Source organism: Trachemys scripta, chromosome 10, assembly GCF_013100865.1.
Source record: "Trachemys scripta elegans isolate TJP31775 chromosome 10, CAS_Tse_1.0, whole genome shotgun sequence".
NCBI lineage: Eukaryota > Metazoa > Chordata > Testudines > Emydidae > Trachemys > Trachemys scripta.
The window spans coordinates 16,057,000-16,071,648 of record NC_048307.1 but is presented as its reverse complement, the minus strand read 5'-3'; the positions used below and the strand labels follow the sequence as shown (position 1 = coordinate 16,071,648).

General features: G+C 39.1%; 2 protein-coding genes across 9 annotated transcripts in view; both read left to right on the top strand.

Annotated features, from left to right (window-relative positions):
* MOSMO (modulator of smoothened) overlaps positions 1-4,092 on the top strand; it is a 56,932-nt gene extending 52,840 nt beyond the window's left edge. Inside the window, exon 3 of the mRNA XM_034784222.1 lies at positions 143-4,092. Coding sequence (XP_034640113.1) covers positions 143-327 — 185 coding nt within the window. The 3' untranslated portion in view covers positions 328-4,092. The remainder of the gene's footprint in view (positions 1-142) is intronic.
* A 246-nt stretch (positions 4,093-4,338) lies between these two features.
* The window catches only part of VWA3A (von Willebrand factor A domain containing 3A), a 59,208-nt gene continuing 48,897 nt past the window's right edge, over positions 4,339-14,649 (top strand). For 7 of the 8 annotated variants that reach the window (XR_004647470.1, XR_004647471.1, XM_034784109.1 and 4 more), the window contains exons 1-9: positions 4,339-4,411; positions 5,718-5,808; positions 6,078-6,204; positions 8,738-8,862; positions 8,938-9,012; positions 10,524-10,578; positions 11,307-11,405; positions 12,903-13,009; positions 13,304-13,429. Coding sequence is in view for 6 of the 8 variants with exons in the window: in XM_034784109.1 (XP_034640000.1) it covers positions 5,744-5,808; positions 6,078-6,204; positions 8,738-8,862; positions 8,938-9,012; positions 10,524-10,578; positions 11,307-11,405; positions 12,903-13,009; positions 13,304-13,429 (779 nt within the window). In the remaining 2 variants the exon portion in view is untranslated. Of the gene's footprint in view, positions 4,412-5,418; positions 5,809-6,077; positions 6,205-8,737; positions 8,863-8,937; positions 9,013-10,523; positions 10,579-11,306; positions 11,406-12,902; positions 13,010-13,303; positions 13,430-14,649 lie in introns of those variants that run through there. The other variant, XM_034784108.1, reaches the window with a different exon arrangement.

The following is a 14,649-nucleotide window of genomic DNA, read 5'->3' as shown; positions in this document are numbered from 1 at the left end:
ACAGAGAGCAGGGATCTGTTAAGATCAGGGTATGTCCCACATGATTGGTTTCCTGTGAGTTAGACATTGGTGCCCTACAAACTGGCAAACATTTTGACTTTCAACAAGATGCTAACTTTGATTTTGTTTGTTTGTTTTGCAGTGATCCTATTCTGCATGGCAGCCCTAATATTTCCAATAGGATTTTACATCAATGAAGTTGGAGGTCAACCATATAAATTGCCCAACAACACAGTGGTTGGGTCCTCGTATGTACTGTTTGTCTTATCCATTTTCTTTACAATAGTGGGACTTCTATTTGCCGGCAAAGTTTGTTTACCTGGCTGATGAATATCTGAACTGCATGAGTTTGTTTCAGAGGAGAGCAAGATATCAGAGTTGCATTCTCAGGAGAAAGCCTAGATCAGACTATCAAATGCTTACTGAAAAGAGGAATGCTTTGACTTGTTCTCACTATGCACTTTGGATTAAAAAAAAAAAAGAGAGCCTTTCCCATAACCAAATACAGACATCGTTGACTAATCTCCTGAGCATATTAATGCAGTCAGGTCTGCACTGTGATAGGGACTAGTGAAGAAGAATGCTTTACACTGAGAAGCATATTGCCCCATGTTACTGTATCTGTTTTTAACGTCTAACAATTTGAAAATCAAAGTATTTATGAATCTTGTGATAGACCAGAGGGTTGCAAAGGAGTTCAAGTGAGGCTGGCCTCACAATTTAGGAGATTAGCATTTTACATCTTCTTTCTGATGGGCAAAGTCTTTGGCACCAAATGAATCCATCTTGCATTACTGCACCAAGAAGCCAATAGATCAAAATATGTTCTTTACAATGTGTGTAACAACAAAAATGAATACATCCCCCTTCAGCTGTAGAAAAACACTAAGAAATATTTGGGGGGGGTTTCTTTATATTTATATACATACACACACACATATATATTTTTTGCTGATGCAGTATACTGTGTGTGTGTATGTGTATGTATATGTATACGTGTATATATACACACAAACAGTTCCTGGAAGATAACTCAGAACGCTTTGCTAGCAGAACACTGTGGTGTGCAAAACTAGAACTCAATAGAAAAAAGCCATTTCTCTGAAGGCCACATAGCTGAGAGTCTTCAGTTTACCTCATTCTTTGTAGCAGCCCTTGATTTTAACAGGTTTTTGTAATAGGTACAAACAATCCCATGCCTTTCTAGGTGCAATTTTAAGTTAAGCTAAAATTCTTTGTATGGTAATTTATTTGTATATGAGGGTAGAAGGTGAGATCACGTCATACCTTAAAGTTAAAATCCTAATTTTGGGAAACTGACACTATTTAAATTATTAGCAACTGTTGTACAGGGAGTCTCTTTTCTACTGCTTTGTTTGTTACATTAACAATGAATTTATTTATACATGTTCAAGCACAGCAATTTACCATAGGTAAATTTCTCTAATGCATATAACATTCAGTGTTTAGGTCAACCTGTAAAAACACTATTCTGTAGTAAAGTTGGATGAATTTATTTTCACTTGTGAGTATTAAGTTAATTCATCTTCTTTACCAAAAAAGAGCAATATAACTGTTTTTAATGTCCATATGCCTTGTTTACTAAAGTTGAAGATAAAAGTGTGGGCATAAGGACCATCTGAATTCAGAGTGTAAGTTTTCCCCTGAAATCAACATTCTTTAAATACAAGAACTGTATAAACATTGGATCCATGGATAGTGCTGTATAGTTCAATATTCACTTAAAATCTGACCTTTATTAGCACAAAACTTTGATTGATGTGCAGGAAGCTTGCTTGCAGAATCAAGCCCTTATTCCCCAGTTAATATTTAATCTTTTTGTGGGGAAGTATTGACAAAAGTATCTCTTGACAACAAAATGTCTGTCCAAATATACTTATGAAAAGAGCTGCATTACTTAAACTTATGCTTTTATAAGGCATAAGTGAAACTGGTAAGAATGATGATTATATTGCTTCTGAAATGTATTTATAGTTATTTTGGAAAAAAACAGCTATCATGGCAGAAACAAGTGTTAGAAATGAGATACCTTATACAATTATACTGAACTGTGTGCCATTAGAAGTATATCCCTGATTGATGTATTGGATCACTTTCACTTGGTTGTAGAAAAATCTCTTATCAGTTCACTCACAGGCCGAAGGAAGCTTTCACATCAAAGTCTCTCTACATTTTTCTGAAGTATAAGAATATACAGCCAGATTCTCATCTGGAACTGCTAGTTCAGATTTGATTGGTTTTTAATGTAGATCCTAATCTTGCAGTCATAGCTGCACAGGCAATCCAGAGCTTCACTGATATCAATGGAGCTCTGTATATGGATGCAATCTGGGTAGATCCAATTGCAGGACGGGGGTCTAAATGTTTTCAGCAGTGTTATAAGACTGGTGGTATAGCCTGATATAATGTGTTAACAATGAATCATAGCTCACTAATTAATTTGATAAGCTAATAGCTTTTTTTCCCCCCTCAGAAATGTCAGTCTTATTGTAAATAGTTCCATAAAATATTTTAACTGGATCACAGACATGGGGGCGGGGGAAGAGTTTCTCAGCTGCTAAGAATTTTCCCCCATGTTTACTTATTTCAGTTAGTGACATCCTGTATAATAATAATTATCATTTAAGCTTATATTTAAAATGTATTACCATTTAATTAAAAAAACAAAACAAAAAAAACACATCATGAAGCATATCCAGTCCATGAATGGCTGGCTGGAACCTTAGTGGGTTAGCCAATCCTATGAATCATTGAAAGACAGCATCGCTTCAGCTAGCAGGCTGTTTTAGTTAATATTTGGGCATTTCAGTCTACAACTAGATGGATCCATTTGCATTAAAAATGTCCCTGTAAGTGAAAAGAGACAGCTGTCAATAGTTGCTTTTTAATAAGGTCACTAAGTACTATATAGTACAGTATTAATTTATAGCAGAAAATCATATCTTGTAAACTGTATATAAAACACTGTTCTATGGTGCAATCATTTGTCAAAGTTATGTCTGTTACTTTTGTTTTAAAGTTGTGTGCATTCTTTTCATACCTAAGAGCATCACTGTAAAATCTGCTGAATACTATTTATAGGTTTTATTTGCACAAGGATTAGTTTTTAAACTCCAGGAAGTTCCTGTTGAACATGCCTAAACATCTGTAGACTTTCAACTCATTAAAGCAAATGTTTCAGTATGAATCTTCTCCAAAGGTAATAATCCATGTTACATGTTGTTGTTTACGTAAACTTTTCAGACTCTGACAGCCATTTTATATATTTTGAAGGACAGTTTATTCTATTATAGGTCACAGCACACTCTTGTGTAGTCTTCATTTCATTATCACCTGAAAGGTTTAATGTCACAGCATAATGCAATTTATGTATGCATTTTGTAGTTTTATCTGTTAACCTCAAATCCTAATCAGAAACTTAAAATACTTTAAAAAGGAAAATTGTAAATGTGTCTGTATAACGCTTCTTGAAGACAGAAGGAATAACTCACTAGAAGCTTTTTTAGTTTCTCTGTTGGGCAGTATGATTCTCTGAAAGCATTTACAAACCCATTCACCATTTGACTTTCATTGCTGAGCCTCTAGGCATTTAACAACTGGTCCAAAATGCTGGTATTGTGTAACAACTCTAGACTTAATCCTGCTCCTGCCTTTACTCAAGCAGAACTCTCTTTGGGTTAGTTTCAATGGGCGTTTCTCTTGAGTGACACGCTCAGCTGCAGGATTAGCCCCCCCCCCCCCCCCCCCCCGACTCCATGGACCGGTACTGCTGTTTCAAAGCCTCTGTGTAAGCATTGCAGCCCATCCCTGGACATGCCCATTCACCAGGAAGCCTGGCTACACTCCAGGCCGTCTTCTGCAAACGGTGCGAAGGATGGAAAAGATGAAGGCAAGAGGTGTCTGCCACTCGCTCAAAATCTGTGTCGCAGCGATCGCCTCCCCCAGCCTAGGACACTCTTCAGGCGCTGATGGCCAGGCACCTGCTACTACAGACTGTGCAAACGAACAGACTTTTCTTCACTTGTATTTTTGTTATCGAGCAAGTTTATCAAAATAAATTGTCTACGACAGGCCTGGCCCCGTCTGCATTGATTGCGAGTCGTGCTGGCTGCAGCCCCCGCCGGAGGCGGCCCTGGAGAGCCGCCACCTACCCGCCCCGGCTGGGCGGGGAAGCGGCATGCCAGGCCCCTACACGCCCGTCCACCCCGGCTGGCTTGCAGCGCCGCAGCCCTGCCCAACGGACCGTACCACTCCCTGGCATGCGGGGAGGACACCCAGCCCCTGCGGGCGGGGAATAGTTCCTCCCGTTTCTGTTAGCGACGCGGTAACACGGCTGGCGCGGGTGCTCTGTTCTGTCCGGCCCGCTCCAGCCGCGGAAGGAGAGGAGCGGGTGAGGCCGGCGAGCTGCAAGGGGCGGGGGTGGCGGGTTCTTGCAGAAGCCGGGGCGAGCTGAACTCGAACTGGCTCGCGCTGGCCAAGGTTCAAATGCTTCAGCCCCCTCGGGCTGCGCAGCTCCTGACTCCCTTCAGAGGCGCCTGGGTTCCCCCGGGCCAGACCCGGCGCCTTTTGCGCGCCCTCCGCTCCCGCTGACTGAGCTGGGCGCGGAGGGTGTCAGGCCCCTGGGGCTCGGGTCTTTGCTCAGAAGAAGGAAATGTCAGATCAGAGCTAATGCAGATAGTCAGTGGAGTGCATGGCTGTAAAATAACGGACAGTTACATTGTATGCAGGGTGGGTGTAGCTGTGTGGGTCCCAGGATAGGAGAGAGACCAGGGGAGTAAGGGAATAGCTTGTATTGGACCAGCATCTGTTGGTGAGAGAGAGACAAGCTTTCCAGCTCTTCTTCAGGGCTGGGAAACTTACTTACTCAGAGGTAAATACAAGGTGGAACAGAGAGTTTAGCATAAGTAGTTAACACATTTCAAGGGACCATTCAAGGTGAAGTGGCCTGTTAACACCTCTCCCCGGTCATAAGGAGGCAAGGAAGGGGGGAATTAGCTGGTGGGGGTTATTAGTAGGTTATTTTACCCACGAAAGCTTATGCCCAAATAAATCTGTTAGTCTTTAAGGTGCCACTGGACTCCTTGTTGCTTTTATAGATTGTTATAACAAGCCATAAATCCAGTAGCTACTTATGCTTATCAATCTGTTCCATCTTGTATTAAGTCATGACATTCCGAGTAAGTTTCCCAGACCTGAAGAAGAGCTCTGTGTATACTCGAAAATGTGTCTCTCTCACCAACAGAAGTTGGTCAAATAAAAGATATTACCTCACCCAACTTGTCTTGAATAGTTAAATTGCCATTATTATTGAAGTACACGGGACAGTCCAACCAAAAGATAAACCCAAAGTACACATGGCTAGTGTGCTGACTTGTCTGTCTGGTGACATATAAGATGCTTTAAAAATTGCATTTGTGCTTCATACTGGCAGGGTACCCTTGGTGAATGTCTTCTAGCAGAATGGTTTCCAAGTATATTATGTAATAATAATCAAAGAATAACGTCCACTTCTTTTTTCAGTTTTCTTGGTCACAGGCACTGCACGCAATATAATTAAGTATGTGGTTTCTGTTGATTTTGTATCTATGGGACTATAATCTTAGGAGAGTGATATCTTGTATCAAGCATTTAATATAGCTTTTATTCTTGATATTCTAAACTTCCACTCTTTAATGCTATGTCTCTTTTTTTTAAAGAAGGTTAAATCTTTGGTCATAATACAATGGATGCACAAACCAGAAAAATGGCTCAGTTATTGGACAATGATCAGTTCTTGGAAAAAGTAGGGTAAGGATGTTGTTGCAAAATCCTTAGGGGAAATGCTTAAATGGAAATGAAATATACATCTCTGGTGATGCAGACTACATTTTTCCATGCATATGTATATTGAGATACTTAAAATGGAGCATAAGAATTCTTAGTTGTTCAACAGATACCAGAATGTTTAATTCTTATGGGTAATGATGAACAATTTTATAAATGGACTATTCAACAGTGCAACAGCACTCTCAGTGATACAAACAACTGCCCAGTTTTTGAAATGCCTTATTTTGTAGGGTAAGCATGGGATCTGACGCAGTTCCAATGAAAGGCCGACCATCCTGGCATGATGTTACAATAACAGATTTGGAGCCCGATAATGGATTACTGGTTACACACATCAACCAGACACAAGACCTGCTGGTAAGCAAATATGCAGTAATTCCACAGATGATGCATTACATTTATAGAAGGGAATATATGAGGAGACAGAAAATTAATGTTCTATCACTATCACTTATGCATTCACAAAAAAGAACACAGTAATTGTTATCACCAAAGCCACAATGAATATAGGCAACTTTTCTTGAGAAGATCTGTGTACCAGCAGGTATATCTCTTGAGACTAAGTTGCCTGAGAGCCTGTAAGCAAGGTAAAATTATAAATGTTTAGATCCATGAACTTTTTGTTTGTTAAATTTTCATCTACTCTCCCCCTTTCCCCCCACCCCAATTCCTCAACTTTTAAATCAATGAATCAGGCTAAGGAAATTTAAGTCTTCCTGTCCTTCTATAAAATACATAATGAACTTCTTCCATATTGAGCTCTTTATTTTCTATCCCCTCTCTGCCCTCTTATCCATTCTCTATCACCATTGACAAAATCATTAACCTTGCCATTGCTCAAGCCCACAATATTGGTGTTTCCAGGACTCCTTCCTCTCACATGTTGCCCCCCACGTCCAAGCTATGTCTGAGTCCTTCTGGCTTTTTTCTCCACAACATCTCTAAAATCTGGCCTTCTCTTTCTATCCCTTATTAAAGCTCTCATTGTTTCTAATCTTGGTTACTGCAGCATCTTCTCTAACATCCACATCACTCTTCTCAAATCTGTTCAAAGAGCTGCTGTTAAAATTATTTTCTTTGTCCGTTGTTCTGATCATGTGATGTCCTCACTTCTAAATCCCTCCACTGGTTCCTCTTCTCCCCCCACATGTAAAATTTAAGCTTCTTGTCCAATGTTTCAAAGCCATGCATAACTAATTATGTACCTTTGTCTTGTTTTGAATTGTCCCCCTAGCAATGCCAGCTTCACTCACCCATTGTTTAGTTTCTTAGAAGGCATGGAGATGTTTATTTTCCACTCTATACCCATGCATGGAATGCCCTTCTTCAGCTCATTGACAAGGGCTCTACCCTCTCTGCGTTAAAATCCCTCCTAAAGACCCAAATCTACTGTGATGTTTATAGAGAAATTGGTAGACTTATAAGTACATTCCAGAAGTAATTAAAACGATCTGCCTTTTTAATTTAAAATCCTGTTAACCTTATTGTGGTGACATGGCCAATCACCACCTTGACCACTCTACTAATTCGTTGTACTCCTTACTCTTACACCTTCTGATTGTGAGCTCTTTATGGCAGGAACCATTACTTCTTGTCTGACTGGAAAATGCCTAGCACATTGTGGTGCTACTGGAAGCAAACGAGTTTTCCATTTTCCTTATTGAGATTTGTACAGATGTGATCATTACCAGCCCTATGGACTATCCAATGTTTGAAATATAGTAGGTTCTTCAGTTAATGGTAGTCTCTGGACCAGCTAGGTCAACTGTTATAATAATTCTTTTCATTTACATGCTGCTGTGTTTATCAGCTGTTCCTGTCTTGTCTTAAATTCACAAAATAAGATTTTTCTGACTGCAATTTCCACCTACCTTTATGCTCCGTGATGTGCTTTTTCACATGTTGCTGGGTATAAATTGAGAAGGAAATGAGAGCAAATTCTATTGAGTATCTAATTTTCTCTATTTTAGGTATCAACTTTCATAAGTATCAGTGCTTTACATCAGCAAATGTATATATTATACACAATAAAATCATCTCCAGTGTCCTTAATGGTTATTTTCTTCTCCATGTAGCAATAGAACTCTTGCATCTTCCTACCTTTTTGTTGGTTATTTCTTAAAAAAATAATAAAGAAAAGAAAGAGAGGAATAGCTTATGGTTCTTTTTGATTCCATGGATAATTAAGCTATTATGAAACAGGAAAATGAAGAGGGACAGTGACCCCCCCCCCCCCCCCCTCTCTCTCTCTATATATATATATATATGCATCCGAAGAAGTGGGCTGTAGTCCACGAAAGCTTATGCTCTAATAAATTTGTTAGTCTCTAAGGTGCCACAAGTACTCCTGTTCTTCTTTTTGCGGATACAGACTAACACGGCTGCTACTCTGAAAAGTGACCTCTAGTGGCATCACAGTGATTCATTTGTTGAATTACATGTACAGTAGATGCTTGTTTGCAGCAACACTTTGTAAGTGCAACCACTGCTTACGAGCAACATTTCCCCTGAGAACACTTTCCATACTGTGAATTGTTGACACTCCCAATAACAGCAACAGCCGCTTAGGAGCAACATAGCAAAAAGGCACTAATATGTCACTACTAATAAGCGTCTAATATATTATGTTCCAAGAGGAAATAACATACTATAATGCCTGTTGAAACTATGTAGCAGGCACCTTCTTTGGTGTCTGCTATAATACACTCCAGATAGCATTCCTTCTGTTCCAGATCCCAAGGCCTCCTGCTTGCTGCAAGTAGATTTGTATCAGTGGTTTAATTACCAAATAATACCTCTTTCCTGCCATCCCTCAGCACTGGCTACATTTGAACAATACTTGCTGTTTCCTATCACTACCTTTAACTTTTCTCCTGTTTCTGATCTACAGAGAGCGCAAAACAGGAAAATGCGATCCAGTGAGGTGCAAACCACAGAAGAATGGCTAAGAAACCACAGTTTAGAATCCATGCAATTAACATTAGAAGATCTCCTAAAGAAGGGCAATATTGTCTTGTGAGTACAATGCCATCCCTTCTTAATCAATCAGTTTGCTTATATTATTCATGTTAAATATATACTTCGTTCTAGGAATGCAAGAAATGCCACAGAACAGATAGAGTTTGCTGCCAAGACAGTTGTTAATTTTGAATCCAAGCTGTCTGAGTAAGTATATAATATGTGCTACAGTTTCAAAGTACAAAAGTGATTTCCTTCCTCCAAACTTAGATAGTTGTAAAATGATTTTTTTTTCATATCTGATGTTGGGCTGGGTCAACCCTGGAGATGCAACAAATGAAACATAAACAGCAGCTGTGAAAGCTTCCCCCATGCTGCCTTTTTAGTGTACCTCAGTTCTGAAAGGCAACCTTTAGGGAATATGGGTTTGCTCAGAGTCCATTAGAACCTCTGGTGGTGGTGGCTTTTGTGATGATACCTGTCAGATAGGATCTTAACAATCAACTCATCTCAGATAGCCTCTGAACATCCGTCAGATGGGTAATGATTTTTGTTTGCTACTGACCTGGATTTGTTTCAAACTGATGACCTAACAGTGAAAGGCTGTATAGCCTGTTATGAGACCTGAGCCACACAGATCCTCGTATGCCAAAAAAGTGTGTGTGTGTTTTGGGGAGGGAGGAAGAAACCTTTTTTTTTTTTTGAGGTTTGAAGCGTGAGCTTTTTCTACATAAACCTCTGCTCATTTACAGTTTATAATCAACAAGAACAGCAATAAAGTCACTAAAATTGTGAGATAAACCCCCATAATCAAGGAGATTTACATTTAAAGAACAGATCTGATAAATATGCTCAGTATACTGCAGAATAATATTATAGTAATCCTCTCAATCTTCCATAAATACATCTGTCTGCTAGTTCCTAGGTCTACTGCCATGTATCAGATACAGAGACCCAGATTCCTCAGGATGCCCCTTTTCAGGACTCGCTCTCTGTGTATTGTGAATGAGCTGCCTGCAAAATTTTGGTAAAAATGGGGAAGTAAAGAGCTTTTTCATAAAAATCCTCTCTTTTAACCTTTTCTCAGTTCTAAAACCATGAGCATGGTGTTGAAACGCACGTTATTTAAAAATAATTCTGAAACAGTTTGTTCTAGTGCTGAGACAGCAAATGCTAAGTTTCACCCCAATTATAAATCCTTTAAATTTGGTTACGTAATTGAAAAAGAGATTTGTAATAGAATCACCAAAACATTTTTCAATACTGATAAATTTGCTCCTTTTGTCCCACAATCAAGAGACTTTACCACTTTAAAAAAAATCAGTTTGTACGCTTTGGATTAAATAAATCTCCAGCCAATAAGCTAAATAGATAGGATGAATTGACTTGACTTTTGGCTGAACTTTCCTTCATCCATACATACACATCACACGCTTTATCCAAACACAACTAATTATAGAGCATTCTGCTGATCTCATTTTTTCAAGGCAATTCGATATTTAAACAATTAAACAAGTTCAGAGGAAGAAGTATTTAAATAATTAACACCACAGCCAATAGTGCTCTATCACAGTTGAGAACGTTGTAAATAGAATATTCTGGAAGATGGTTGTGCACGTGATGGAAAACTTGGCCAACGATAAAAACAGATCTGAACTTAAATTGACATACCATTCAAGAGAATGCATTATTTAAATGTGTGCACTGTATTTTGTCAGAGCAATTGAACTTTATCACCAGCGAATTCAGTGGTTGTTGGAGGACAGCAGAAAGGTAATGTTAACATTTTAATATGCTTTTAAAGGGGAACCTGCATATGGTGTTAAAGGATAAATTAACTCTTTAATAGTTGTCTAGAATCCCACCGAGAAAGCTTTTTTGTATTTTTCCCATATTGTGAATAACTAGAGCACAATGGAGCAATGTTTTGTCTTCTCAATTGATTGAGGTTTCATTTAAGATATGTCTTGAGCCTTTATTCAGACAGCTATTTTACTTTTTAAACATAGTCCCTAACTTTCTGACTGTTACCTCCAAAGATTATATAAGCAGGGATTGCATATTGGCAGTATCCAAAAAGCTAGCACCCTTGACTGGTCTGATGGGGGGGAGGTGGTGTGTGTGTGAAATCAGATGTCCTGTTTTTTGGGACTTTTTCTTATATAGGCACCTATTACCCCCCACCCCTTGTCCCGTTTTTTTTCACAGTTGCTATCTGGTCACCCTACTGATAGGGATAGTATGGAACTGAGTAATCCTTCATTTTCTCAAGTAACAAACATGTCATCTTGGGAGTATTGCCCCCTCGGAACAGAAGCTAGAATTCAAAATTCCTATCTCTTTTTGCTCTGTCATTGTCTCATTTTTTTTTTAATGCTTAAAAAGTAACAGGACAATAAATATGTAATATTTTAAATGAAAATGGCAGCATAAAGAGGTACATACTGAAATTTAAAGTTAGATCAGCACAAACTATTTAAATGAACGTTTTATATGTTTAGGTGTTCGGCCTTATAAAAGGGAACAAAGTTGGACTCCTGGTTGATGTATCGGATATAAGTTGTGGACCTCGACTATTTGAGTTCCAGAAAGACCTTTTGGTAAATAATTCTGAAAGAGACTCTGACTCTTAAAGTAAGTTAAATAAGACTCTCCGAGTGCAGGGGAGAAAGTAAGTGTAATAATCATTTGCTTACATGTTACTCTAAGTATCAACAGTTAATTTGCTGGAGATGTATAGATTTACCTTAATCACTTTTTTAAAATATAAATTATTTGTTTAATATCCAGATTCAAAAATTTTAAGCATCTGCCACAATAATAAAAATTGAAGACCTGACTTCAAATATTAACCAGCCCCAGACATACGTGCTTCAAAAGCATTTGCTAGAGCAGCGGTTCTCAACCAGAGTTCCAGGGGCCCCTAGGGGGCCGCCAAGCAGGGCCAGTGTTAGACTTGCTGGGGCCAAGGTCAGAAGGCTAAAGCCTCGCAGTGTGGGGCTGAAGTCCAGGGCTCCCAGACCTGCCATCTGGAGCTGAAGCCGAAAACTGAGCAACTTAGCTTTGTGGGGACCCCTGTGGCATGCGGCCCTGGGCAATTGCCCTGTTTCTTACCCTCTAATTCTGGCCCTAGCTTTTATATGCAGAAAAACAGTTGTTGTGACACTGGTGGACTGTGGAGTTTTTATACATGTTGAGGGGAAGTCTCAGAAAGAGAGAGGTTGAGAACCCCTATGCTAGAGTAATGTACATAATAGAAAGAAATAGTTCATAGTACCTGAGAGTCAAGTTGTACATGCAGTACTATGCCTATAAAGAATAGGATGCAGTTGCTGTAAAGTGTGCTTTTTGTTGGTCAGGACCTTGCTGACTTACAGTCTCTTCCCCAACTTCCAAAAGAAACAAAAGTGTGGTTTTTCTGTTGTTCTTTATTTTTACAAAGTGTTTCTAGTGAGGATTATTAAAGGTAGACACTATAATGTCACAATAACAATTCTATTTTCTGGTTTTGAAGCTTTCTCTGTACAATCTTTCTTCATATACCAGTGAAGGTTACTTAAAATTGAATGGCGCCTTCTTCTTTGTTAATTCGTGCAGCATAAGTAAAGATACTTCAAGAAAATTGTTACTCTCCAGTTGACAAGGGCCTAGAATGCCCTAACTAAGGGATAGCCCTAGAAGTGAAAGCTACTTTTATCTGACATCCTATCATAGCTGCTTCATTCTTTTTCAGTTGCTCATATGATCACAGCCCAATAGGGGAACATGTGCTTTCTGAATCAATATCATTTCTCTCTCATTTGCTTGCCTATTAAAGGGTGCTGATGGAATTGACACAGTATGTATTTTCCCCATTTAACCAACTGAATGGGAATACTATGTCAGCATGGTGCACAAGGACTAGGTTAAGCTGCTGTATCTCAGTGAGCCACACTAAAACTAAATCTGTGTCACTTCAGTTCTGAACCTAGTTCTCCTCTATAGTAGCTCAGAATATTACAGTCTGAAGTGACTTTAGCAAATCACAATTTTTTTTATTGTATATGATAACTCCAGTGATAGCAGGGATATTAACTCACTAACATTTTTTTATTAAGTGTCTAATAGATGAACAGCTGTGTTATAAGAAGCAGTTATATTTCCTCTCCTTTGGTACTGAGATTTCATCTCTATGGGAGAATCCAACAAACGTCAATGTGCGCATGTAAGTATGTTTCCTAGCTTATAACAATGGGTTTTCAAACAGGGCCTCCTTTTAATTAGGAGCAGTTTTGTGCTCATAATGAATTGTAGCTGTAGTTTTGTGCCTTCAGTGATTTGCCAGAAAAAATACCGAAATAAATTGTGAGTACAATGCAAGTGAGTCTGCTCATTCATACAGGTAAATCACACAGGAGATCTTAGCCATCAACCAGGAGGTATGTGATCTTGATGCTGAATAAAAAAGGCCATATACTGCTTAAGTGTACAATAACTTTTTTTAATTTTGTCTTCCTAGCCTAGATGAAGCAAGACAGTGGGTGCAGGAGCTGCAACCCAGTGGAGGCTGCAATTTGCTGAAAGCTTTAAAGAAGGTCCTTACAATGAGGGAACTGAATTCATTGGTTCTTATTGTAGGAAGCTGGTAGGTCCACTATCTAAACTGGCAATAAACGTTAACTTGCATAAAGAATTAAATGCTTCAGACTTATACTTTCCACCTAATTGTAAATTAGGCTAGATTTTTATCTTTTAAAGAGACATTATTGACATCTCCCTTTCTTCAGTTCTTCCCTCATTTACATGTGTGCTATTTTTTTCTATTTTAATCCTTATTACTTGCTAATTCTCTCTGTAACAATGTGAAAATAGTTTTCCTTTCCAAATTTGTCCTCTTGTTGATAAATAGAATGTCTAACGCTAGTATTGTGTCAATAAAAATTCATCAGCATCACTGAGGATTTCAGTGGGAATGTGCATGGCTCTGGAATTGCTCGTTGACCTCTGTAAAGTAGCATTGTGTGTTCATACTAATCTGCTTTCTGTGATCATGAGCAGTGGAGCTGATGGAATGGTTTAAAAAATAGAATCCATAATGCTTTGGCCAGCAGCCAGTGTTGAGCTGACACAAATTTTGGACTTAAATTCTGCAGTCTATGGTGTCCATTTTAAAGTTTGCATAATTTAAATGAATGAGTGCAAGAAAAGGATAATATATAAAGGACTCTGGTGAGTGCATAGGAACCAATATGGACTAATTCCATTATATTTACTTATTAAATTTATTTTAAAGGTTCATTGAGGAGACTGTTGGCTTTGCTAAAGTGATATTTGGGGTAGTCAGGATCCAAATTCCATTTTAACTGAACCACCAATACTTAGGAGATTCAAAGAAAGGTTTCCAGATTTGGCTCAGGTCTGATTTATTATGGTTTTACAGTAGTCCCACAACAGCAGAGAAGGGGTTAAGGAGAACTTCTGGGCCCAGCTAGCCCCACCCTGCTATGCCTGCAGCCAGTGCCAAGCCTGGAGGGGAGTTAAAAGGAGGGATCCTGGCTCAATTCAGGCCTGATTGGCCAGGAAGAAAGATGGAGCTCTCTGCCTGAAGGGAATTTTGCCTGCACAGTTGCATAGAGTTTGCCTGCTAATCGGAGCAGCAGTGGGAGGAGAAGTTAGACTCTAGGGAGCGAACCACACACGAGTAAGGGACTGTTTGGCAACCAAACCCAAAGGAAAGGGCCTGGACACCCCATGGGAAGAATGGTGGATGGCCCAATGTTGAGTTGGATTTGCTTTTTGTTTAAGAACATTTTGGGACTAAACCTCTCCCACCCACCCACTCCCCACCCCAGAAGGGGATAGGAC